This window comes from Lissotriton vulgaris, chromosome 1_2, assembly GCF_964263255.1.
Source record: "Lissotriton vulgaris chromosome 1_2, aLisVul1.2, whole genome shotgun sequence".
Classification (NCBI taxonomy): Eukaryota; Metazoa; Chordata; class Amphibia; order Caudata; family Salamandridae; genus Lissotriton; species Lissotriton vulgaris.
The window spans coordinates 168,879,545-168,907,530 of record NC_141686.1 but is presented as its reverse complement, the minus strand read 5'-3'; the positions used below and the strand labels follow the sequence as shown (position 1 = coordinate 168,907,530).

The window sequence follows — 27,986 nt, the reverse complement described above, 5'->3', positions numbered from 1 at the left end:
TCCGCGTCCGAATTCACAGAGTACATCACTTCTGTAAGAAACTATGTGTGATAACTAATGGGGCCAACTACCCCTTGAATTTTAAAGTTGTTTTCTATCTTTCAGGAACCACGTGTTTTTGGAACAAAATACGTAGGTATAAATGCATGCACTTAACAGAGTTTGCTGCAACCCTTTTTTGTAAATATCTCAGTGACAGAGTAAGGAGTGGCGAACACAGGGCTGGTCCCTGTGTAGTCCCGAAGAAGTGCTTGGGGTATGCACGAAACATGTCGACTTAGGAGTTGATAGGTACATCTGGACACATTAAGTTTAGGATAGCCTATCTCCCTACCCCGTTTTTAATACTACCACCTAGAGGCCAGAATAAAGTTTATTAGTAACCTACTGGGCAGGTATTTTTTAACTCATCACATAGTCCACTCCCCACAAATACACATGCACCACACATAGTCCATTTAAGTGCTCCTACGTAACTCCGCAAGTCGTAGCACGCCCCAGCCCGTAGAGGACTGGGATGGCCCCAATGATGAAGCATGTCACCGTGGGGCAACCCCGGTGAGTGAGGGGACACCTAAAAAAGGAAAAATTTTTCCTTTGTTATACACTAGACACTATCCCAACAGCCAACCCCATTGAGTAGTGGCTGTCCTTTCCTCTAGCAAGGCTCTCAGGTATCTGGAAACAGAAACCTTTTTTGTGACAATACATTTCAATACAGCATAATTTAAATGTACATTAAATTTACAAATTGTCAACACATCCACCAAACACTCAACTACACAATCATACCTCACTCATACATACAGATAAACAACATAAAACATTATTTTGAGCCTAATGTCAACGAGTGGGTTAAACGTCCATGTTGATGGTAGTATATTTGATTATTTTGTCAAAAGCAGTTTTATTTAGGGACAATTTCCTGGAAACAATCCTTATTATCTACACCATCTGCCTATTTATCTATAAATCTGTTTGACACTAGACATCAAAAACCGGGTCGATGCGTTTCGAACCGCCAATTGCGGGGTTCTCCTCAGGACCAACAATCTACAAAACATAAAGAAAACAACTAATTTACTACCAAACATCTCCCATATAATTCACTTAAGATGCTGATGCCACCAGTTTCCATTACGCTACCGTACCTTATTGTTGTGGGACACAATCCCTAATTAACGATGACACTGGTCACAATAGACACTCTAGACACAAGGGAGACATAACACAAATCCTAATCAGGCTTATGTTTAAGTTGTGCAGTCATTCTAAAAATCTGTAATCTTACAAATTCACTCACCTATTTAGGTGTGTTGGTGAAGTATCTAAAACAGGGAGGGAGGAGGAGCACATTAGTCTGGCATGTATATAGCCTTAGAAGGCTTTTGAAGATAGGGAGCTTGGGCATTTAAGTGGCTTACCTATTTCAAGCACGTTTTAGATGGATCGTGCGTTTGCAATTATAGGCACCACAAAGTTCAATCTGCAAGAGAAGCGCCCGTTAAGATTTGGACAATACACTGGGTGAGAGTGCTTTGTTTATTTAAAACAATCCAGCTTACCGGGTGTCGGGGCGTCACAAGTCAATCCCCAGGGGTTGGTTGTTTTTAGCGCGGCAACAACGTTCTGCAAGAAAGGCGGGCCATTAAGATCACTAAAAGGGCAGACCGGCGTGCACTATGAAATGTACATTGAGAAGAAAGTCTTTGGAAGCGGCCGCTTACCTCAATCTCGTTGCCGCTGTTCGTCAAACATTGACGCCGTGAGTGCCAGGAGCCGCGTTTCAGTCTTAGTTAAACTGATTGGACAAAACGTGCCGGTCACGTGATTTCAGTTGTAAACATGACATTTTTAAAGGGGCCAGTATTTCCGTCCTGCTTTGGTGATTTGATGCTGACTGCTAATAATGCATTGTGAATAGTAAAAACGGGACTCTGAAGAGCCTGGCTTATGGAATTAGCCCATTTCAAACTGCACATAAATTACCATATTTCACTGTTTTATGCAATTGTGATAAAAAAATGGAATGTTTTGTAACATTAGTGTAGCCGCCTCTCGATCAAGGGTAGTAAAGTCCGTACATCTACTACTGTTGCAAATTGACAAAGTCAAACCACACTATATTGAAGGGATTTTGAACAAAAGGCGGGTGACAGTCTAGTACAGCGTGATTGGGGTTCAGGGTTCATGGATTGCCTCTGAAAATTTCTGAAATTTCATTTAGCCCCTTTGTAGCTGTATTGTATTTCATTATAAGTAATGCTTCCCGCTGGTTAAGTTTTTCTTCAATATCTCCGCCCCGTGAGTCGATGTTAATTTTGGAAATAATTGTCCAGCGTAAGTCCTCCTCTTTGTGTTTATTAGACAGCCAATGCTGTACTAAAGGTGCATTTGGGGTCTCCTTCCGTATTCTTGATTTGTGTTGTGTGATGCGTTGTCGTGCCTCCTGGGTAGTCTTCCCAATTTATAATTTAGGGCAGGGACAGATAATCCCGTACACCACATTTCTGGTCTGGCAGTTAGTGAAAGCCTCATGTTTCCAATGGATTCCATTGAACGTGAACAATGTGCCTTCATTTGTCTGTGAACAACACAAACAATTCCCACATCTATGATGGCCTACTACTGGGGGTAGTCCCAACATGTCTCGTAAAGTTGTTTTTTCTGCCAGGGGCAACGCTGCCCTCACGATATGATTTGCAACACTCTTGTCTTTTTTAAACGCAAATAGAGGTGCTTCTAGAAAGTCGGCATGTAGGTCCTTTACCAAGTGCCAATTTTGCATCACCATCTTACGTAATTGGTTGGCATTTGGTCCAAACGTGGTGACGCAAACAATTCTTTTTTGTTCCGGTCGTGTTTTCTTTTGTAGCAGGGTTTCTCTAGGTACCCACCAGGCTCATTTCAATGAATGCCTGAGCAATTTCTTCAGGTAGCCTCTAGCCTGCAGCCGTTCTGCCAGTTCATTGGCATGGAAAAAATATTCCTCCTTGTTTGAACAATTCTGCCTAATTCGAAGGAATTGGCCGAATGGAAGGTTTTGTTTAAGACTTCTCGGGTGTTGGCTTGTGTAATGGAGTGCTTTATTTCTGTCCGTTACTTTTCTGAACAGTGTGGTACCTAACACGCCATCCACTGCGTAGACTTTCACATCCAAGAACGTGATGTTTTTGTTTGACGACGTGCAGCTGAATTTGATATCTTCTAACCTTTGATTTAACCATGTCATGAACTCGTCTAATTTATCTTGTGTACCAGACCAGATCATGAACACATCGTCAATGTATCTCATGTACTTTTTAATGTACTCAGCATATGGATTGTTATTGTAGATGAATTTATTTTCATGAAGACCCATGAACAATACTGCCAATTGTGCTGGGATCTCTTCAATAAAGGGTTTAAGAAAAAAATCTATATATTGTGACACAGGTTCAATGAGTGAAGCGCAACCCGAAACTATCGGGCGGCCTGGAGGACCCAGTTCATCCTTGTGTAGCTTTGGAGGCACATAGAATAGTGGTGTTCTAGGGTGTTTGTTTTGCAGAAAAGTGAATTCCTTGGGTCCTAAGATCCCTAAATCTAGGCCTTCCTGAAGGATAGAAAAATGCTCCTTTTTAAGCTCATCCGTGGGATTTTTATTGATGAACTGGATCCTCCAGGCCGCCCGATAGTTTTGGGTTGCGCTTCACTCATTGAACCTGTGTCACAATATATAGATTTTTTCTTAAACCCTTTATTGAAAAGATCCCAGCACATCTAAAGGACACAACAGCATTCTTGAATCAAATAACATCGGTTGATTTTGATACGACTAAGCAATTGCTAGTTACAATGGACGTCGTCTCTTTATACACACAGATACCCCAGGAACAAGCTTTAGGGACTATTACATACTTCCTGGAACAAAGAGAACGTCCAACTAGAGTTCCCACGCGCTTCATAGTTCAGCTAGCAAAATTTGCTTTACAAAAAAACTATTTCCAGTTTGATACGGATTTCTTTTACCAGATTAAAGGGGTAGCCATGGGCTGCCCCTTTGCACCGGAATTGGCAGTATTGTTCATGGGTCTTCATGAAAATAAATTCATCTACAATAACAATCCATATGCTGAGTACATTAAAAAGTACATGAGATACATTGACGATGTGTTCATGATCTGGTCTGGTACACAAGATAAATTAGACGAGTTCATGACATGGTTAAATCAAAGGTTGGAAGATATCAAATTCAGCTGCACGCCGTCAAACAAAAACATCACGTTCTTGGATGTGAAAGTCTACGCAGTGGATGGCGTGTTAGGTACCACACTGTTCAAAAAAGTAACGGACAGAAATAAAGCACTCCATTGCACAAGCCAACACCCGAGAAGTCTTAAACAAAACCTTCCATTCGGCCAATTCCTTCGAATTAGGCGGAATTGTTCAAACAAGGAGGAATATTTTTTCCATGCCAATGAACTGGCAGAACGGCTGCAGGCTAGAGGCTACCCGAAGAAATTGCTCAGGCATTCATTGAAACGAGCCTGGTGGGTACCTAGAGAAACCCTGCTACAAAAGAAAATACGACCGGAACAAAAAAGAATTGTTTGCGTCACCACGTTTGGACCAAATGCCAACCAATTACGTAAGATGGAGATGCAAAATTGGCACTTGGTAAAGGACCTACATGCCGACTTTCTAGAAGCACCTCTATTTGCGTTTAAAAAAGACAAGAGTGTTGCAAATCATATCGTGAGGGCAGCGTTGCCCCTGGCAGAAAAAACAACTTTATGAGACATGTTGGGACTACCCCCAGTAGTAGGCCATCATAGATGTGGGAATTGTTCGTGTTGTTCACAGACAAATGAAGGCACATTGTTCACGTTCAATGGAATCCATTGGAAACATGAGGCTTTCACTAATTGCCAGACCAGAAATGTGGTGTACGGGATTATCTGTCCCTGCCCTAAATTATACATTGGGAAGACTACCCAGGAGGCACGACAACGCATCACACAACACAAATCAAGAATACGGAAGGAGACCCCAAATGCACCCTTAGTACAGCATTGGCTGTCTAATAAAGACAAAGAGGAGGACTTACGCTGGACAATTATTTCCAAAATTAACATCGACTCACGGCGCGGAGATATTGAAGAAAAACATAACCAGCGGGAAGCATTACTTATAATGAAATACAATACAGCTACAACGGGGCTAAATGAAATTTCAGAAATTTTCAGAGGCAATCCATGAACCCTGCACCCCAATCACGCTGTACTAGACTGTCTCCCGCCTTTTGTTCAAAATCCCTGAAATATAGTGTGGTTTGACTTTGTCAATTTGCAACAGTATTAGATGTAAGGACTTTACTACCCTTGATCGAGAGGCGGCTACACTAATGTTACAAAACATTCCATCTTTTTATCACAATTGCACAAAATGTAAAATATGGTAATTTATGTGCAGTTTGAAATGGGCTAATTCCATAAGCCAGGCTCTTCAGAGTCCCGTTTTTACTATTAACAATGCATTATTAGCAGTCAGCATCAAATCACCAAAGCAGGACGGAAATACTGTCCCCTTTAAAAATGTCATGTTTACAACTGAAATCACGTGACCGGCACGTTTCGTCCAATCAGTTTGACTAAGACTGAAACGCGGCTCCGGGCACTCACGGCGCCAATGTTTGACGAACAGCGGCAACGAGATTGAGGTAAGAGGCCGCTTCCAAAGACTTTCTTCTCAATGTGCATTTCATAGTGCACGCCGGTCTGCCCTTTTAGTGAACTTAATGGCCCGCCTTTCTTGCAGAACGTTGTTGCCGCGCTAAAAACAACCACCCCCTGGGGATTGTCTTGTGACGCCCCGACAACCGGTAAGCTGGATTGTTTTTAATAAACAACGCGCTCTCACCCAGTTTATTGTTCAAATCTTAACGGGCCGCTTCTCTTGCAGATTGAACCTTGTGGTGCCTATAATTGCAAACGCACGATCCATCTAAAACGTGCTTGAAATAGGTAAGCCACTTAAATGCCCAAGCTCCCTTTCTTCAAAAGCCTTCTAAGGCTATTTACATGCCAGACTAATGTGCTCCTCCTCCCTCTCTTTTTTAGATACTTCACCAACACACCTAAATAGGTGAGTGAATTTGTAAGATTACAGATTTTTAGAATTACTGCACAAATTAAACATAAGCCTGATTAATATTTGTGTTATGTCTCCCTTGTGTCTAGAGTGTCTATTGTGAACAGTGTCATCGTTAGTTAGGGATTGTGTCCCACAACAATAAGGTACGGTAGCGTAATGGAAACTGTTGGCATCAGCATCTTAAGTGAATTATATGGGAGATGTTTGGTAGTAAATTAGTTGTTTTCTTTATGTTTTGTAGATTGTTGGTCCTGAGGAGAACCCCGCAATTGGGGGTTCGAAACGCGTCGACCCGGTTTTTGATGTCTAGTGTCAAACAGATTTATAGATAAATAGGCAGATGGTGTAGATAATAAGGATTGTTTCCAGGAAATTGTCCCTAAATAAGACTGCTTTTGACAAAATAATCAAATATACTACCATGAACATGGACGTTTAACCCACTTGTTGACATTAGGCTCAAAATAATGTTTTATGTTGTTTATCTGTATGTATGAGTGAGGTATGATTGTGTAGTTGAGTGTTTGGTGGATGTGTTGACAATTTGTAAATTTAATGTACATTTAAATTATGCTGTATTGAAATGTATTGTCTCATATTTGTTTGTACATGCACAAAAACATGAGTGCTATCTTGATTTCATTGCTAAGAAAATGATTTAAGAAAATAAAGTGACGGAAATTTAAAAAACCGGACCGGTATGTTTCACTCATAAAGGTTAGTATAAATAGTAGAAAGCAAAGTCCAGTATTGGCAGTTGTGTTGTTATGGTGTGACATTGGGCTTAGCCTTACTGGGTCAGAGCCACGACCCTGTGTTGTTTTTTCCTTTTTTAAGGAAAAAGCACTTCTGCAGGCAATATAAACAAAATAGGTAAAAAAGAAAGAAAGAAAAAAGAAAACAAAGCCACATCACTCTGTGGACATTGTAGGGAAACGCCGTTCGTGAGGGGATACAATTTCACACTGACAGAAATCTTCAAAATGGCGGCCGCGAGTCACCCTCAGGATTAATGAAGGGAGAGCTTGTGGGAAGGAAAAGCACCTTCCTTCAGGCACCGTCGGCCGGAAAACCCGCAGAAATGATCCGGGCAGCTTCCGACGTCATGTCATCCAGGTAGGAGCTGGTGCCGAGCCGATTAGCGGTTCCTTCGTGCGAGGCAGATTGCCGACACTGTGGAGCTCCTTCAGGACGCGGCCATCTTGCCGCCGCCGCCGCACGCTCTACTTCATCCATTATTGATCTTGCCACTTCTGGTCATCTGAGTGGTTTTGTGGTGGGTTCTGACTCCCCCTTGCCCCAGGCTGTCCACCCTAACGTTCTGAGCCTCCTGCTCATCCTCTTCACTCTCTGAGCTTGAGGCATGGACTGTGCACATAAAGTACCACACCTGTTTCGCCCCTCTTCCTTCCTCTCTACTATAACGCCTCCTCCAATGGGAAGGTACTTGGATTTTCTCCATTTCTGTGAGACTTTGCACCTTCCTTTCTCCCCATCCTGATGGCTGAAACCTGCTCCTTATTATTGGCAGGTCAAAAATGTGAATCCCAGCAAGGTCGACTGCTCCTTCAGGTTGGTAAATTGAGTACCATACATTTGGTAATAGTAACGTGTTCAAGACAACGCCTAGAAACAGCAGAATAGTAGTATGACATGCAATAAAAAAACACAGGCTATTATTCCCTTGTGATATTGATCTCTTTCCTCCTGCTTACACTTCCTCTATCCTTATTACTTCTTCCTCCTCATTCCATTTGGAGTCTGCTTATTTCTACTTTCCTTTACATTTATTCACTGCGTCCAGCATAGTCTAAACTGATATATGTATTTCAGAGTACAGGAAATAGTACTACAGGAGTACTCTTACGTACTTTTTCATGCCTTCATGAATTGGTCCCCAAATACCCAACTGCATCTTAGTAGGAGTGCAAAGAGGACTCAATCCTTTCTGTGTGTACTAATAGCAGATGACCTTTGTCATTGTATGTCCACTTTAGATGTTTGGGGGCCAAGTCGCAAAGCCATGTAGGAGCGTGTAAAAGGGTGCTTTACTTACCTCAAAATGCCATTGCGTCTAGGCCCTTGGATCCTGGATGAGAAGTGGTGTCATATGGTTACTACGTTTCTATATATTGTGTTAAGTTAGCATGTGCTTATTAAATGTTTAAACGCCATATTTTCTTTCTGCTTCAGTTTGCACACGACACCTAATTGTTATTGCAGCTTTTAACCTAGACGAAAGATGTGATTTATTTGAGAATAATATGTTATTGCACTGATATCAGTCGTGCTTGGTACACTTGGTACAACTGTCTGCACACTGAGAACTGCACACTCTCAGAATAACCTAACACAAGGTTGCTGTAGGCCTGATCCTCGCACCACGTTAGTCATAACACAAATAATGTTTGTGCCAACATTTGGCTCTACGTGGGTTTAAGATACAGTTACAGGGAATGAATCAACACACTTGATGCTTCGCATGCTGAGAGCTGGTAGAGGTTGATGTGATCTCCTTCTACTGAGAATTAGAGGTATGGGTCCGCCCTGCTAAGAACCCAGATGAGACCTTCTTATATATAATATAATATGCTAATTAGGGTGCGCGAAATATAGGTGATACAGAATTATATAGATCTCTGCATCATAACATGCTATCACCTTTTGCTTATTATGGATTAGTGACTATGCTGCTAACTCTGATTTTTATAATATGTATGTTGATATTATATAAGATACTGCGTTTGAGAATGTTGCATTGAAAAATAAACATTTCAAACTTGCACGTGTGTTCTCTGCCTCCCAGTTTCGGTTTGTAATGATTATATAACGAAAGAGTGTTCATGTGTTCCACGATACCTGAGGTATTCTAAGTTCATGTTCTGGATTGTCTAAGACATTGGGAAGTATTTACTACCGATGCGACACTGTAGCTAGCTTGGTAAGGGGATTTCTGAAACAAAGGTGAGTTGTGGGTCACCCTAACTCACCCAGGTTCTAGATCTCTGTGCACAGTTCTGTGAGAGAACGGAAACCCTGCGACATGGCGCCCAACGTTGATTGGCCTTATATCATGACACTCGAGTAGTATATCATTCAAACCTTAACACCTACATTCCCGTTTCCGGAAAACGGCGGTGTCGGAAAAACCTACCTATTTTTGAAATAGGTCTTATTCAAGCTTGAATCTATCTAAAACGGTTTCTTTGGATTACTACCCAGTTGTGCTACAAAGTATTATTTGTTTTTTTTTCTAGTTGCTGTGCTGACATGGCTCAAGCCGTGGACATCCCGCAGCATAGTCGCATTGCGGTGCGTGACCATTTGCGGATGTATGATGTTCCACTAGAGGGCTTGGCTGTGGTTCTAGTGGTGAGTGCGGAACATGCTTACCCGTACGAACTATTTTATTCGTGGGTGACATTTCCGCCGGTGGACGCTAATTCTGGTGTGTTCCACTCGTACACTGCTTCAGATGTACCGGCTGCGTACGCTCCGTACAGAGCACTGGAAGTTCCTATTGACGCTTGGCAGCATGGAGTTTGGTTTGGTGGCGCCCTACCGCACGCTTTAACCGCTCCGAGGTTAGGTCCATTGTCCATTCCGGGCACTCCGTGGCCCGCTTTGGCTGGGTTTACTCCTCACCCCCGACGTGCCACTTGTAACGTGGCTGATCTGCGGCGGCTTCATGAAGTCGCGGTGGAAGTGATTAGAGCACTTGTTCATTACACTAGCCGTAATGTTCAGGACGCGGCCCCTAGGGGCGCACAGCTTCGTGCAGAACATGCTGGTCTGAAAATCAATCCGGTCATGGTAAATTCCGTGATGGGTAAAAAACCCCAGGAAAAGGACGATTTTCCGTTCTGGCTTGCTGAGAAGTTCGGCCAGCTGGAAGCTGTGTTTCCCAATACGAGTCCGGGTGATAAACACCGGATTCTTACACTAAGTTTGCCGAAAGATCTGGCTCCTGACCTTGCTGACTGTGAAACCTGGGGAAAAACTTTTGCAGCGGTCTATTCGAGGTGCTATGGCTCCCCGTCTGTGACCAATCTAGGTGGGGTCCTTAAACGTGTTCAAGACGAACACGGACCAGAGGCGGCTGTTGAATTGGGCATGCGCCTGTGTGGCTCATTTGAAGTAGTTTGCGATCTGATCCTTGCGAATGTCAAGGGGGATGCAGTGAACTTTCAGGTGGCTAACGCATTGGCGTTGGTTCAAGAGGCCGACCGACCCCGACAGTTGGCAAAGATTATTGTGACTGCTTACAAAATGGTTGGCCGCAATGCGAAGGGGGTTAAAGCTTTTCCGGAAAAAGAGAAGAAAACGCCCCAGGGTCAGACATCGGAAACTAGTGGTCAACAAAAGTCCAAAAAGCAAAATTGGCCTAAAAAGCAGAATCAGGGTAAGCAACAACAACAACAAACACAGGTTTCTGCTCCTGCGTCTCCGTTGCCTGCGCAGTCGGATCGTGTTTATGATTTGCGCGACCGCGCGATGATTAAATCGCCTGAAAGGTTTCAGGCTTCTGACCAACGCTCTCCTCGTTCCTTTCAGGACTCATCGGCTCCGTCAACCGGTGGTGACGGGGCGGCAGGGGCCGGGGTGGCCAGCAAGGACGTGGTCAGCCCCGCCCGCGAAACGGTGGAGAGCAGCAGGAAGGCTCTACGCCCAAGAGACCACAGTTTGCCACGAAGAAAGTCGCCGCCCTGACAGCGCATCGTTATGCCCCAGATAGTGAGAACGCGGCTTCGGAATCTGACGTGGGCTCTGACCTTGCTGGACAGCGCAGCAGAGATTACCATAGTGAGAGAGGCCCTCCGTCCACTGTTGAAGGTGACAGCGACTGATTCTTATGTTGTGATTGAAACTGCTGACACGCATGTTGCTCCCCCTGAACGACTTTTTGAAATTGTCCTGTTAATTGAAGGTGACATGCAGCGAACTGTAAAAGGGGTATTTTGGGAAAATCTCTCGTCTACATATGACATTTTGCTTTCGGAGGCTGACTGGCCCCCACCTTTTGTTCTCGCAGCTCCGCGAGGGGAGGAGGTAATCCTGCCCAGTTTCGCGCACACTGTACCGAGAGTGGAAGCGCTGCATTTTGCAGAAGAGTGGGCTCTGGCGCTTGCGCCGGCTGTGTACCGTAATCAGTGTGGCTGGGATAAATTGTCACCAAGCCACGAGATTCCTTTACGGTCTCAACCACAGCCTCAACCTCAATATCCCATACGACGTGAAGCCAAAGCTTCAGTCGCGGCTATCCTTGAACAATTGGAATATCAAGGTGTAATTGAAACGTGTGTGTCACCGATGAATAACCCACTTTTTACTGTAAACAAGCCGGACGGCTCATATCGTTTGGTTTTGGATTATAGGCATTTGAACTCGCATTGCCGTAACTGCGCAGTACAGAATACTCATGGCTCTGCGTTAGTGAATAGTCTTGAGCGTAAAAGGTTCAAAACCACGCTTGACATTTCCAATGGTTTTTATGCCCATAGATTAGACGGTCTAAGTTCCCAATGGACCAGTTTTACATGCGGCGGTGTGCAAAAAATGTTTCGGCGTCTTCCAATGGGCTATAAGAACAGTCCTGGAGTATTCTCCGCCCGCATAGTCTCTCTTTTGGAGAGCTTCGACCCAGTTGCTTGTTCGTATGTGGATGACATTTATCTCACAGACGACGATCTTTGGGAGCATCTGTGTCGAGTAAATAGCATAATTTGTAACTTTGCTGACATAGGTTACAAGTTTAACTTTGCAAAGTCGCACATTGCAGAGTACACAGTGTTGTTTCTAGGTTACGAGCTTAACAACGAAGGGAAGGGTTTAGCACCCCACTTCCTGGAGAAATGCGCACAATTGCGTTCTCCGACAACACTGAAAAAATTACAATCTCTGCTGGGATTTTTGAATTTCGGGAGGACTTACATTCCGGAATATGCCCAGCGTATCAAGCCTTTGTATGCTTTGATACAACCATCTTTTTCCAAATCATGCTGGCTGCCTGAGCATTCGGCCATTCTGCAGTCCTTGCAGGCTGATTTGCTCGCTTCTGAGTACTTACAGACTCGTGATAACCAGACCAACCTGGTGATAAGAATTATCCCTGGGGCGGTGGGTTTCACATACCTGACTTTTAATGAAGGAGATACAGTACCTATTGCTTACAAGTCACACTTGTACACTTCGGCTGAACTGCGATTTTCCACTGTAGAAAAAGTTTTAACGGCTGTGCAGATGGCGATTCTTAAAGAACGTGCCCTGTCACAAGGAAAACGCATGTTGGTTGTTACACCGTGTCCTGCCTTAGAGGCGGTTACGAAAGCCAGTGTACCTAATTCCAAAGCTTTGCACCCTCGGTGGATTCAATGGGCTGCATCCTTGACGTCCCAGGATGTCACGTTTATTTTTGACGCCACGTTACGGTCGCAGGAGTATTTACAGTATGAATTTGTTCATCCTGCTCCTTTAGCAATGCGGCCGTTGGAGGATTTCCATTGCATCATTTACACTGATGGTTCGGCGCAGGTTGCGCATGGCTCTAAACATGCCTACGTTTCCGCTTGCGCCATTGTGGTCGGTGCCATGGTGAACGATGAGTTCAGGTCCAGTGTCGTGCACACGCAGACGCTTGGGGACTGCACCGCACAGTTAGCAGAGCTTCGTGCTCTGATGCTTGCATTGGAGTACGCAGATCCTAGTGTGACGACTTTAATCGTAAGTGACTCTTACTACTGTGTCCAGTCTTACAATGAAAACTTGTTCTTTTGGATTCAGAATGAATTTCGTGACTCCAAAGGTAGCACAATAAAACACAAGACGATCTGGGTACGAGTGGCGGAACTTAAAGAGAAGCTGCCACTTGTCTTTGTAATTCATACTCTCGGTCATCAGCGCGTGGGGGTCCACGCTGTTGGCAACTCGCTTGCTGATGAAGCAGCAAAGTCAGCGGTATCGAAATACCTAGTTGCAGCAGTCACGAGGTCCAAAAGCAAAATTGATGATGACATCTTGGCGGCCGTTGCTGCAACACAGAAGGAAAGTAAATATCCTGCGGGGTTCCCTTCTAAATACACATACCACTTAAGTCCCGATAAGGTTCCTTATGTGAAAATCCCTGAAGTTGGCGAACGTCTAGTTCCCAACTCGGATCGCAGGGCTGCTTTGATTACAGCGGCTCATGAAATAGTGGCGTCTGCGCATGCGGGCGTCTCGGCCACTGTAACTCAGCTACAACAGAGATTCTGGTGGCGGGGACTGTACAAACAGACGCGTGAATATGTTCTTCAATGTGACATTTGCCAGCAGATTAAGCCTTCAACTGCTGTGCGTCCGCCTCACACAGTTGTACATCTCGAATAAACCACTTGGATGTGTTTATTTGGATCACTGCGGTCCATTTTCTTCTGATACTGCATATAAGTACATCTTAGTAGCAGTTGATTCATGCACACGCTTTGTGTGGGTGTGGCCGCATCGGAGCGCTGATTCACGTACTGTCATTAAGGATTTGCGAGTCTTTGTGGGAATTTTTGCCTGTGGTACCTTCCATTCGGATCAGGGTCCGGCATTTGCCTCTAAGGCGTATAAGGATGCTATGGTTTCGATGGGGGTCCAAGTCAAATTTTCGAGTCCCTACAGGCCTGAGGGTAATAGTGTAGTTGAACGAATGAACCGCGACTTAAAGCAATCTTTGACAGCTCGAGTTATAGGCACTGGCAGAAACTGGTTAGCCCACCTCATAGGCGTGCAGCGTGCGCTTAATAATCTCCCTAGAAGGTCTCTGGGTGGGCGGACCACATACGAAATGCTCTTTGGTATCAAGATGTATGTACCTGACCTCGATGGGCTAGACAGCAAGGCCCAGGCCACGGCCTTTGACGTAGATGAACATTGCAATGTTTTACAGAATCTACAAAAGACCAGAGACAGTCTTGCAAAGGAACATTTGCCCTCCACATCGGATGATGCGCTGCAGATCCCGGTAGTTGGCTGGCTACCCCAAGTTGGAGAACTGGTTCGAGAGAAGATCGATAACAAGAAAGAGTTTGGTCCCTCATATCGAGCACCGGTTCGAGTTCTTGGAGTGAAGGGCACAAGAACAGTCATTTTACCACCACTTCCAGGTCGTAAGGAAAACAGATTTATTTCTATTGACAATGTCAAGACACACAGGGTGGCCGATTCTTCATAGCATGACACCGGCTGTATCCTGTCCTTCCATGGTGAGGCACTCTGTGCTGGCTATTACATCTGGTGCAGAACAGGAGGTGTCCCTCGAGATGCCTGCCATTTCCAGTCCTTTATTAAATACTATTCCTGATACTAACATTGATGAGCTAAACTACACTTATCCTGCTGATTTATCGATGCCTGATTTACAGACCCGTTTGGCAGGCCAGTCCAGATTCTCTTTTGACTCTGTTTCGGAAACTTCAAAGAAACCCACAAACATTGCAAGATATGCCACGTTGTTCAAAAAACATTTTTTAATTCCACCTTGGACATACATTTGGTTGATTCTATTTTCATTCTATCTTTTTATGTCAATTGGTTTTGTGTTTTATTTTTTCCGCCTGATTGATGGTCACTACGTTAAAGAAAGAACAGGAGTTCGGTACCTTAATGGAACATTGGCCCCTCTTTCCTCTTCACATTCTGCGCACAGACTGAAACGAAACTTAAATACAGTTAACATTACTGCTTGGCCTGTCCTTGATGGGATTGTGTGGGATGCGGTTAGGTTTCAGATACATGGGCCTACTGAAGTGATTAATGTTCCAAATGTGCTTAGAGTAAACATGGGAGATGTAATTAAACAGAATATACGCTCTGATGATTGGGATATTCAGGCCGTAGAAGCATTATTCTCTGATTTAAAGTGTTATGCTGCCTTCGATGCTGAGGATCTGTACACAGATTCTATTAATTATGGTGATTTGTTTTGTTTTCAACACTATGGTAATCATTTTTTACATAAAACAAACTCCAGGAGGGTTGCTGTAAATTTTACACAATGGGAACATTGCCCTACTCCATTTGGGGGCAGTTCCAATACGTTTCTGAAAAAATACACCTATTTTACAGACTTTAATCAATCTAATCCCGAGTCATGACACAAAAGTCCATGCCCAAAGTTAGACTTACCGATACAAAATTGCTGTATTCGAAGTCCTTTCTAGACAGGTTGGCTGTAGATGGCTGCGAGTTTTGGAAAGGAACAATTGACCTTAAATCGATTTGGGGTACCAAAGATTGGCAGGTACAAGGCACTGAGGCTTTGCACCGTGCATGTCTCATCCCGAATCACATGTTGTTTTTAAATTCATCCATTTTCCAAACAACATGCTTTGGATTGGCTACTTCTAAAAAATTGAATACACCGACCATCCCAGATTTATAGGACTATACAGGTTGGGGTAATTTTACTGATTTGTCCATTCATGAATTGCAAATCCTTATACACAATTCGTCCTTTAACATATCCAGTTTGGATTCGAAGGGTTGGCTGATGTGGCATAGAAGTGCTGATTCTTGCCAACGCAGGTTTCTGGGTTTGGCTAAGGGGTTCACGAAAGTCAGACTCGATCCCCGTTTTGAAGAAGACTATACTGTCACGACTTATTCTGTGGGGAAGCTGTGTCAGAATTGGTTACAACATTCCACTTTAGCTGCAGTTAAAATACATCTATCTCTATTAAATGATAATGTGGATTTGAACGATTTTATAAAAGGCCCAGCTAAAGGTAGATCTAAACGATGGCTGTATGCGATTTACAATGAAATTTGGAAGGTTACCCAGGTTGAGGCTGCTAAACGCCTGAGAGCTATTGATCAAGCAAATTTAGAGAAGGTGCTTGCAGTTGTTGATAACAGCATTAACACGCTTTCTTCCCGAATTTACACGTTAAACAATATTGTGTCTTCTGTTGTTGATATTGTACATGATGAAGTGTCCGTGTTATATCATGGTCAAAATCAATTGCGTTCTGTGATGCAATTTGCGTGGACACTACAGACTCTTAAGTCTGGTCGAGTGCCATGGACTTTTATGAACGTCTCATCATTATTTGCCCCGTTTAATCTGACTGAAAAACAGCGCATGCTATCAATGAGAGATGCAACATTTTCTATGTTGCATATTGAAAAATTAGAATCCCTGCCATTTTCTGTGGCTGAAGTGACTGCTGCGACATGGCTTATTCATGGTGTTATAACATTACCTTTTGCTTTGTATAAATTTACAAATTGTATGAAATATATAGCCATTGGGCGATATGAACCATTAGGCAGCGCTTTCCTCCATGAGACATGGTCTTTACCATACACTTACAGATGCCTTAAGGAGGGAAATGAAGTGAATCTGAATGGTGAAGAATGTACACAGTCGCCTGACCGCTCACTAATATGCAGACACATCCAGTTGCATGGTTCTTGTAATCAGGACAAACCTAATTTGGCATGTGTTTTGAAAGGGACACCAGTTCCTGCAATAGTTCCCACGTTCACTTTGTTGTCCAACGGAAGTTATTTACTTTTGAATAACGAGTTTTGTTGTGGTTTAGAGGCTGGTATCGCTTATGTGGTTACCGTGTCAGAAAGGGTGGTTTGCTGCAAGAATGTGTTGTATCCACCCACGCATGGGAATTCAGAAGTTTTAATTTGGCCGAGAATACCAACCTTGAGAGCTGAGTTCAATGGTTTAGGCCGTATAAGAGCCCTTTTGTCTCAAAAACAGGTGGCCCTGAGCTCTGCACGCGAAACATATGTCCTTCACATAGCAAACACACGCACAGAAGTACAAGCACTTTTAAGTACTGATTTGCCGTTTCATTTTTGCGAGCTGGTTCATCAAATCTTCAATGCCTCCTCCACAACGGGCCTGGCTCATTTTTTTAAAATGGTTAGCAGTGGTCTCGTGACTACATTTGAAAAAGTATTTGGTATTATCCCTGCGTTCTTTCATTCTATATTTGCTAGCCTGTTTGGCGGATTTCCTGTTTTGCTGGCTTTGGCTGCAGGCGTTCTGGTGATATTTTATTTCATAAAACATGGATGCCCATCATGCGCAAGGAAACGCACAGCCCCTACTGATGCAGTTTCGCAACCGGATGCTTGATTACTATGGATCCTTGCCGCTTGCGACATTGAGCACGGCTTTTGGATTATCCTTCAGATTTTCCTATTTTACCTGTGTCCAGCCTGTGTTTCATTGCCTGAGCTGTGATTTCGACTGGGCCATTGATTTGCGTCTCTGTTTACCGACTTCTCCTGACGTCAACTTTGATCAGCTGATGTACCCCGTAGTGGCTCACGAGTTGGTCTGTTCTGGCGAAAGGGTTATGGCTGTGGCAGCGATGCATGGACTAATGGGTCAGTGGGACATATTCGCAGCGGCGCATGACTTTCTGGCACAGAGCGTTCTCGAGAACCCACTGAGTTGTCCTCTGATGTTGCTAGAGGAATCAGTGTTGGAGGAGCACGTATGTTCTTTCCCATTGCTTAATTGGATGGCTGAACTGTTTTCGGATGATGGCAGTGATTTCATGTTGGAAGCTGTAGCTACCTATTTTGCATATTCATTCAACTGCCAGAGATTGGAAAAATTTAGATTACAACCAGCTCACTCAGATTCTCACTGACGTTTTCAGGGATATAGATAACGAAATTGACCCCAATAATGCCGCCACCAGATACACCTCCATTCTTGAAGGGGCATTTTCCGTACTCGCACCTCCCAGAACTTCCAAACACAATAGGAAGGTCCCTTCAGCCCCATGGTTCACTGAAAATCTTAGACTTTAACGACAACACTGTCGTAACCTTGAGCGCCATTGGCGCAAACACTACAATTCTTCAGACAAAACAATATACAAAGCTGCACTTCATAACTACAAGCAGAGCATAGCAACAGAAAAAAATATCTATTACACCACCCAAATAGATCAAGCTAGGTGCAGCATGAAGAAATTGTTTGAAGTCGTAAACCACCTTGCCGAACCTTCCAACCCTCCTCCTGAAACATCCCAAATACTTTGTAACAATTTGGCTGACTTCTTTTCCGACAAGGTCACATCTATATTTAAGGATTTCACTCCAAATTTCAACAATACGGACCCACTAAATACTCAGACAAATTCGGTTCCCACTGCTCTAACGGAATTTACTACTATACATCCACAATACATTCACAAACTAATTCTTTCAATTAAATCTGGTTCCCCACTGGACCCTTGTCACCCCTCCATACTTAATACTATTCCAGACATCATCACTTTACCTCTGACACACATTTGTAACGCTATGTTTTCAACAGGTTCCTACCCCACTATTTGGAAAAATACTGTAATCAGGCCACTTCTCAAAAAACCGTCACTTGATCCTTCATTACCATCCAGCTACCGTCCTATTGCATCCCTACCCTTCCCAGCTAAGATCTTTGAATCTGTCATGAATAAACAACTCTCTGACTACATTCAAAATAATGACCTCTTAGATGACACCCAGTTCGGTTTCCGACAAGGTCACGGGACAGAAACTGCCTTGATCAAGGCGGCAGATGAAATAAGGACCACGATGGATAATGGCGGACAGGCTGTCCTGATTTTGCTGGATCTATCGGCGGCTTTCGACACGGTCGATCATTCTACTTTGATCGGCCGTGTCGAGGCCATCGGTATCAAACATAAGGCCAGAGACCTTGTCTCATCTTTCCTGGCCGACCGCAAACAGGCAGTTAAGCTAGGTACCTTCACGTCTCCTACTTTCAGCCTTCCTTGTGGAGTTCCTCAGGGTTCCTCGCTAAGTCCGACCCTTTTTAATATCTACGTTTCGGACTTAGCGAGGGTAATCAAAGCTTACAACATCAACCTAACAACATACGCCGATGACACCCAGTTGGTACTATCCATACACAGAAATGGACTCGAGGTTGCAGCAAACTTCAAGGACGGCATGAGGGCCATCAGCAGTTGGATGGCGTCCAACTGCCTAAAACTTAATTCAACTAAGACAGAGGTCATGCTTTTTGGAAGTATTCAGCCTTTGTGGTCCCCCTTATGGTGGCCGGAGGAAATGGGAACCCCACCGCAACCTGTCAGCAAAGTCAGAAACTTGGGAGTAATATTTGATGATAAACTCCTTTTCCATCATCACGTGAACGCGGTAGTATCATCATCATTTAACATCTTAAGGAAAATAAAAAAACTGCTCCCATATCTACCCATGACTGCCGGAAAAACACTTATATCTACACTGGTGTTTTCACGCACTGACTATTGCAACGCCCTTTTCCTCAACGCACAAAAAAAGATCATCTCTAAATTACAAATGGTACAAAATGCCTCTGCCAGAGTTCTTCTGGGCATCCCTAAATCTAGCTCTGTTTCGTGTTACTTGGACCAACTGCACTGGCTTCCAGTCAGAAGTCGTACGAAGTTTAAAGCCCTCTGTATTGTCTATAAGGCAATAAACAATATGGGACCTAAATTCCTTACAAGTTCCCTTAAGCCTCTGGCTTCCTCCAGAACGCTTCGCTCCAACACGGCTCATCTGCTTCAGATACCCAGAACAAGGAGAGTTAAATGGGGAGACAGATGTTTCACCATAGCAGCTGCAAAGCTATGGAACTCCCTTCCTTTGAATATAAAATCTAGCCCATCTCTTATCACTTTCAGAAAACAGCTAAAGACATGGCTGTTCTCTCAACGCTACGATTAATCATTATCTTGCTAATTGCTATCTAGAGTCCTAATTATTGGCGGCAGCCATTAGCCCTCAGCGCCGAGACACCCATGGGTAATTGCAGCGCTTTAAAAATTGCATAAATAAATAAATAAATAAATACTTCCATCATTATGGCACGTGACTTTTTAGTAATTCTGAATGGTGCCTTTTTCAATACGAACATTCGATTTTTTCATATGTTCTAATCCTGTTAATTGAAATTAGGCCTCAAGTTCGACTTTTTATGTTTTGTGTGGCCACTATAGGCATTCATACATACATTTTTGTGTTTTTATATTTTACATACATTTACATACATTTAGCTTGGCTCAATATCATTGAACTCTGCTTTCATGTCTTGCCTCTCATAGGGTATTGGCTTATATTTTTCTCTTTTTACCGTCCTCGGATCATTGGGGGGGTGTCATATGGTTACTACGTTTCTATATATTGTGTTAAGTTAGCATGTGCTTATTAAATGTTTAAACGCCATATTTTCTTTCTGCTTCAGTTTGCACACGACACCTAATTGTTATTGCAGCTTTTAACCTAGACGAAAGATGTGATTTATTTGAGAATAATATGTTATTGCACTGATATCAGTCGTGCTTGGTACACTTGGTACAACTGTCTGCACACTGAGAACTGCACACTCTCAGAATAACCTAACACAAGGTTGCTGTAGGCCTGATCCTCGCACCACGTTAGTCATAACACAAATAATGTTTGTGCCAACATTTGGCTCTACGTGGGTTTAAGATACAGTTACAGGGAATGAATCAACACACTTGATGCTTCGCATGCTGAGAGCTGGTAGCGGTTGATGTGATCTCCTTCTACTGAGAATTAGAGGTATGGGTCCGCCCTGCTAAGAACCCAGATGAGACCTTCTTATATATAATATAATATGCTAATTAGGGTGCGCGAAATATAGGTGATACAGAATTATATAGATCTCTGCATCATAACATGCTATCACCTTTTGCTTATTATGGATTAGTGACTATGCTGCTAACTCTGATTTTTATAATATGTATGTTGATATTATATAAGATACTGCGTTTGAGAATGTTGCATTGAAAAATAAACATTTCAAACTTGCACGTGTGTTCTCTGCCTCCCAGTTTCGGTTTGTAATGATTATATAACGAAAGAGTGTTCATGTGTTCCACGATACCTGAGGTATTCTAAGTTCATGTTCTGGATTGTCTAAGACATTGGGAAGTATTTACTACCGATGCGACACTGTAGCTAGCTTGGTAAGGGGATTTCTGAAACAAAGGTGAGTTGTGGGTCACCCTAACTCACCCAGGTTCTAGATCTCTGTGCACAGTTCTGTGAGAGAACGGAAACCCTGCGACAGTGGTCCATCTGCAGCTCACTGCCACACTTGTGTTTTGTGTACCCTGCAGGCATGGACGTCAGTGCGGACCTCACTGAACTGGGCCGGAGTCCTGTCGCTGTGGTGTCCGCAGGAGTGAAGTCCATTTTGGACATTGGCCGCACTCTGGAATACCTGGTAGGTGCTAAAGGAAGAGGTCACTGGTTCAAGTCTTGTTGTCTTTCATTCCATTTATTGTTTGGGGGCTTTTACCAAATATATTATAAAAAGTGAATAAAATACATATTAAGTTAGGGCTGAGACATTTATAACACCTCCTGCTTTGAGGCTTAACACCTAGGCATTTATTTAATAACCACATTTACTATGTGAGTTAATCCTGCTTCCAAGACCACTGCATAGGCAGATGTCATTGTTGACCCCGAATCCCACTGCTTTGTTTAAATGGGACACTAGACTCCAGGCACCCAGGGTCTAAAGTCGACAACTTGGCCAGGAGGTCACATCTAGCCTGGACTTGTGTATGAACAGCTATTTCTGTATTTCTCTAACTATTGTGCTCTCAAAATTTGACTTTTAGGAGCAAAACTGCTCTATACTACTCGAATAGTTCTTAGAGAAGTGCTTCCCGAGTGATGTAACATACTATCAGAGTTCAGTCTCACAATCCAGATCATTGTGTTACCTTTTACTCACTGAATCACTGAGTGAGACAAGCAGCCATAAGAGCCTAGAATATAAACTGTTAAATTGATATTTCAGGGAGACAGAGGAAAAAGGCTAATCATAAATACAAAACACCTGTTGGGTGCTGAGATGTTTCATGTTGTTTTTATGAGGATATTTTTCTCTTTTTCAATAATGTCTTTGATGGTGGATCAGTGTGATTCTGAAGACCTGTGTGGTGACAATAAATATATGAGTTATTCATTCTTCCGGTGAATGGTCCCTTTGTGTGATCTCCTTGAGTCTTGTTAAGATGCAGCAGCGTCTGGTGTCAGTGTAACTCCGAGTATCTTTGAATAGCCCCATCTCATGGTTGGGACCACAGATGTGTCGAAGCGACATGTCCTATGGGCAAGGACGCATGTACATCCCTCCCAGCATCTGGCCAGCTTTGTAAGTCCTTATGGGGTGCATAAGTAGTGTGGTTGCAGTGAAGCACGTATGTACCTTCCAGAAACTTATGCACATTTTACAATGTTGGGCACAAAGTTTTCGAAATGAAATAGCGTGCAAGACAAATTGCAATAATTGTCTGTGAAATACACTTTTATTTTTTACAGGAAACACAAGGGGTGTGTGTAGCTTCCTTTGGAGGTTCACATGAGTTCCCAGCATTCTTTTCCCCCAACAGTGGCTTCCAAGCCCCCTTCACGGTCAAGGATGACAAAGAGGCAGCTCAGCTCATTGGTGAGTTCAGATAGAACTAAGGTCTGGTGTCCTTAGGTGTGCAAACTGTGGGGCATATTTATCAATCTTTCACACAGCAGAATGCAGCAAGCCACCTTCATGGTCAGGTCAAGGATGGTAAAGAGGCAGCTTAGCTCATTGGTAAGTCCAGAAAGAATTAAGGGCAGGTGTTCATAGGTGTGCAGCCTGTGTGTGCATTAACCAGCTCAACTGCATGAGTGCCAGCACAGAGTTTGTGCAAGCGTGTGCAAACACTATTTAGGATTTTCTCAAATGTGCACATGCCTGATTCTCCCCAGCATGCATGAAGGTGCACCCATTGATGTACCAGCCTGATCCTAATGTTGGTCTTTGCCCCTCTTTAGCAAGTGCCCTGGAGTTGGGCCTGGGCAGCGGAGTACTGATTGCAGTGCCAATCCCTGCAGAGGCGGCTGCATCAGGACAAGAGGTAGAAGAGGCTGTGCAACAAGCTCTGAGTGAAGCCAGGTGAGGACCATACAGCTGCATGTTTCTCCTCTTAATTCCTTTGTGCTTGGCCTTCCCCACTATATCTACATGGCTTGTTTTCACCCACCTCCCCTCATGTTCCGCCTTCTCGCTCTACCCATTTCTTCTAATTTTCACTTTCCCTAATTGTTCTCCAGATTCTTGGCTTTATTGCCTGCTTCTTTTCTCACGTTCTTTCTCTCTTCCTTAATCCCTATCTCTGCCTTCTTCCTCCCTCCATTTCTTATCTTCACTCTGTTTTCCTCTGTTCCTGCTCTCTTCTTTCTCATTTTTCTTTTCCAGTTCTCTATTCTTCTTTTTCTGCATCTTAGTATCTCTTTCTTTACGTTATCCTCTTTCATTCTCTCCCTCAACCTTTCTCTTTATTTTCTAACCCACCCCATTTTACTCACTTTACTATTTTCCTCACCTCTGTTAATTCTCGCTCCTTCTCTCACATTTCTTTTTTCCTCCGCTCTACAGCTTACTCTCCCTTTATGTCTTTTTTCCATCTCTCTATTTCTCTCTGACGCTCTCTCTGTCTTGTGGTTGGTGATTGCTTCTAAAGAGTGCTGAAACTGCCCTATGAAATGCACTGCGGTCCTGCAGGTCTTGATTGCTGTCCAGGTACTTTGTCATCTTTAGAAACACAATTTCCTCAATTCAGATTAGTCACATTTATGCTTCTACTGGTACGAAGGCAGCCTCCCTTCACAATACTGCTGATGCTCTCAGCGTTCTGGATGGAGGAGGTGTGCCACCTCCCAAACCTGTTCGATCCCCCAGAAGTCTTTGATGCGGTCGATCATGGGTACCACTTCCCATGCCAGTAGATGGAGGAGGTGTGCCACCTCCCAAACCTGTTCGATCCCCCAGAAGTCTTTGATGCGGTCGATCATGGGTACCACTTCCCATGCCAGTGGATGGAGGAGGTGTGCCACCTCTCAACCCTATTCGATCCCCCAGAAGTCTTTGATGCAGTTGATCATGGGTACCACTTCCCATGCCAGTGGATGGAGGAGGTGTGCCACCTCCCAACCCTACCACATCTCCTAGAAGCCTTTGATGCAGTCGATCACGGGCTCCACTTTCCGTGCAGGGTCTGAAGCGGGAACACTCCTTTTCTGGTCAGATGCACTTTGTCAAACTTGAATCCTCCAGATGTCCCCCACACCTGTGTCATGTGCCCGAGATGTCAGTCATTCCTATATTTACCTTGAGCTTTTGCAGTGGGTGGGTGTGGGGCAGAGGGGGTCACTGGATGGGGTTGACATGTCTGCCAACTGCTAAGCCAACCATATTCAGTTAAACACCGAAGTACTTCTCTTCCTGATATCTTGTGTTTGAGTGGCTGTGGTGATGCAAAGAGAGTGGGATAACTTCGTCCCATCTTTAACTGAATCTAACGAAAACTGACTTCTGTTTTTTCCTCATCTAAGACATCGTTGTGCAGTGGAAGAATCCCTTTTCCGCCACACCTTCTACCATTTCTTAGTGCCTTAATCTCTTTGAGTGACTTTTTTGCGCTTTATAAGCTTTCATTGACTTCCTTCCAGTCCAGGTCTAACTTCCTGCTTTAGATGTGAATGGAACCTCTTATATCTTGGTCTCAGGCGGAAGGTTCCCTGAATTTGCCCATGACTGAGTCATCATTTTCATTAACTTTGATCGAAGATTTCAGTAACATTGATTGCATTTTTGGGATCTACACTTATTGTCGCTACAAGTTCAAGGCTTTATGCTTTACCAAAGCCTCCCTCCAAAGTCAGGGACAAACTGAACTGCTCTGGGGGCCCCCACAGTGTCCAGCTCTACTGCTGGTGGTTTCCCTGACCAGTAAGGTCAAAACTCGCAATTGGGCATTTTAATATATTCAGTTCCTTCGCCAGATCTTTAACTCCCTCCCTCTTTAGTTCTATTGAACAGTAAAGACATCTATGAAAAAAAGCATGGTGCAATCAACTCTTTATGTAGAGGTTCTGGACTCCTAGCACGATTCTTATTGGGAGTGTGTCTATTGAGGGGACTTTGGAGAGAAGGTTGCATTATATAGTTAACTCTATTGCATCTTTAATTTCTTTATTTTAATAATGTTTATAAATTATAGTTTTTTCATTACTGATGATGCCGTAGGGCTCTTCATCGATCTGGGGTTACATTCACTCTATTTTCAATTCTAGAAATGAAATAAAAAATGTTTATTTTTAAAATTCGAACCAGAGTGTAGTGTTACGCGTGCTAATCCACAACGAGTCATCACCTTTCTCCTTGTGGCCGGATGATTTAACCAGTGATATAGGAGGTAGAAAAAAGGGTGGTAAGACTCCACACCCTATCACTTCCAGGGGTCAAGTAAATCATAGCTGGCTGTTTCAAAACTCCAATATGCCGCCTGCGGTCCATAGAACCTGACCTTTGCTCAGTGCCACTACCTTGTTCCTCCACTAGAGGTCGTCACTCTGCACCACGCATCATCCCTGCCCCCGAAGGGACTGGACAGCACTGGTCAGAGGCTGGGCATAAACTTTCACCAGAAATCTACGCTCTGCCCCACTTTCACTCGCACACATTCCCTGCATCCGCAAAAGCAAAACTGGCGGTAGCTCATTATCCTACATCACACCCAAGACATGGAACGACCTCCCTCTACACATCAGAGCCGCCTCCTCACTTGAATTCTGCAAGAAGCTGAAGACCTGGCTGTTCGTATAAGCATCTTGGAGGCCACAAACCTAAACACCTGCCCAAGCGTCTGGATAACCTCTTGAGTGTTAGTATGCTATAGAAATCAACATAACATACTGTGGAAAAGCTAGTAGACCCATTGGCGAGTTCAGGGTTACACACTGACAGCTCAGCTGTCCTAACTCGTTGCACTAAACCCGACTTGATGCCCAAGTCAAATTAAATGTAACTTTTTTTGAGTTAAAGACACCTTTAGGAAGTTGCCCCTCTATAGCCCAAGTTTTCCAGTGGCCATTCGCAGATGCTGGCCACAAGACAGTCTTTTGCCCTCCCGAGAAGTGTGAACAACGACCAGGAAAGGACTCAATAGAGGCCTGCAATTGGAAGAGGTGTTACATCTCCCTGGCAGAAAGCCACACTGGGTGTGAGCCTAAAAGGCACGCTTCAAAGAGGAAGCCAACTTTGAAGGCCAACTGGTGGATACACAAAAGAGGGGCACCTCTTTTGTTCTGGTAGACAGGTTGGCCTCACGGACAAAGAGGAGAAAAACAGTAGCCAACCCTGTTTTCCTGTGTGCCCTCATGTAGCCACAAGTCTAGGGTGGGTTACCAAGCTCCACACACTGAGATAAAGGTCCTGCCATCTTGGGTGTGGGCAGAATAGTGCAATCTGGAATAGCTAGATACCATACACTGCAGGAAGTCATCATCAGGCGTAAGGGGCTCTGGTAGCTCATTAACTAGTAGTCACTGCATCCTTGGAGGGCAAGTTGTGGGCATAATGGTGGCTGTTTGCATTCTGACTGAAAAGCAATGATTTACGGTTTTCTCAGCTCCAGTGGATTTTGTTTGTTTTGGTGTCTAAAAAATCATACAAATAAGACAGATTTTTATAAATTGGTGGTGTAGTTCCTTTGCATTGCGTTTCTTTCTTATTCAATTGTTTTATTTCTCCTAAATGCTTTTTTCTTGTTCCTATGTTAAATCCGGACTGCTTGTAGCCACAGGTACCGAGGGTTGAGCTAAGGTTTTACCAACGAGTCTGACTGGACCCAAGATGGGTTGGTGAGTTTAGATCAGGTGAAGTCGAACAACCACACCATATAATAAACCACATTTCCTCAAAGCCTTTTATGGGAAATGTCTGTGGGGATACACACCATCTGGGGGGAAATTAGAAGGATGGGTAGAGAACCGGGAAAAAGGAAATACGGATGGAAAGCAATCACAGTACAGCTATTATGAAGTATAATATCCCAGGTGAGACCTGCATGTGCGTCAATCGGAGAGGTACTCATTTTCAGGCAAATGTTTGAGGTGATGGTTTTTGTGGGCATGCCAACATGGTCAGAGTTGGTAAGGACTAAATGGAGAGAGGGTTTGGGTGGTGAGGGGTGAGAGTGCGGTTGGGGGTGGGGCGCGTTTGCACAGTTGGCTGCGGCGGAACAAACTGGATCTAGAGGGAAGGGGGACTTGGATTAAACTGGGCAAGTCGGATAGGGAGGACATATGCCTAGGGAGAGCATGTAAACCGTATGTAGAGTTGTGAGGTAGGGGACCAGGGGACCTGTTCTAGGGGAGGGGCTGTGAAAGATGAGCAGGTTTTGGGTGTGTTGAGGAACCGCCTAAAATATGGTGGATAACAGAGAAGTGTTATGGGGCCCATTCTTTTAGGATAGGACCAGTAACATCATATTTCTGGCTTGGATGACAAAAGAAGAATTCCAACAGTTTTGGGAGGTGGTAATCAAGGAAAATGTGGGGGCATTGGAGACCCTCACTTACAAAAAAAGCAGCAGGTAATATTTGCCTTTCCCGCAGGAATGTAGTTACTACCAGACAGACAGAATTAAGTGTGGATCCATGGTCTCACAATTGTGAAGTGCTCTGGGGGTCATACAAAGAGACAGTGTCATGATCAGCAATTGGCACTGGACATAGATAAGAAGTCTGTGTTATGACATGGCCTTGGGGTTTGAGATAGGGCAAACATTGCCGATGTTGTGGATATATAGATCTGACCTGCTAGTTATCATGTTACACAGGGAAGGGCAGTGGGGTTCAGCTGTCGATTTTGGGCAACAGAACTTAAGTGGTATGGTGGGGCTGTAGAAGTGTGGGGAAGAGGGGGTCGACAGGTAGAACACCTCAGGGGAGAGTTTTGCTGGTGGCATAAAGAAAGATCAAGAGCAGACTGG

At 43.9% G+C, this 27,986-nt stretch overlaps 1 protein-coding gene across 1 annotated transcript in view; it reads left to right on the top strand.

The window, feature by feature from the left end:
- The window catches only part of LOC147734768 (uncharacterized), a 265,703-nt gene that overhangs the window by 110,741 nt on the left and 126,976 nt on the right, over positions 1-27,986 (top strand). The window contains exons 6-8 of the mRNA XM_086953050.1: positions 21,276-21,382; positions 22,492-22,618; positions 22,984-23,104. Of these exons, the coding sequence (XP_086809176.1) occupies positions 21,276-21,382; positions 22,492-22,618; positions 22,984-23,104 (355 nt within the window). The remainder of the gene's footprint in view (positions 1-21,275; positions 21,383-22,491; positions 22,619-22,983; positions 23,105-27,986) is intronic.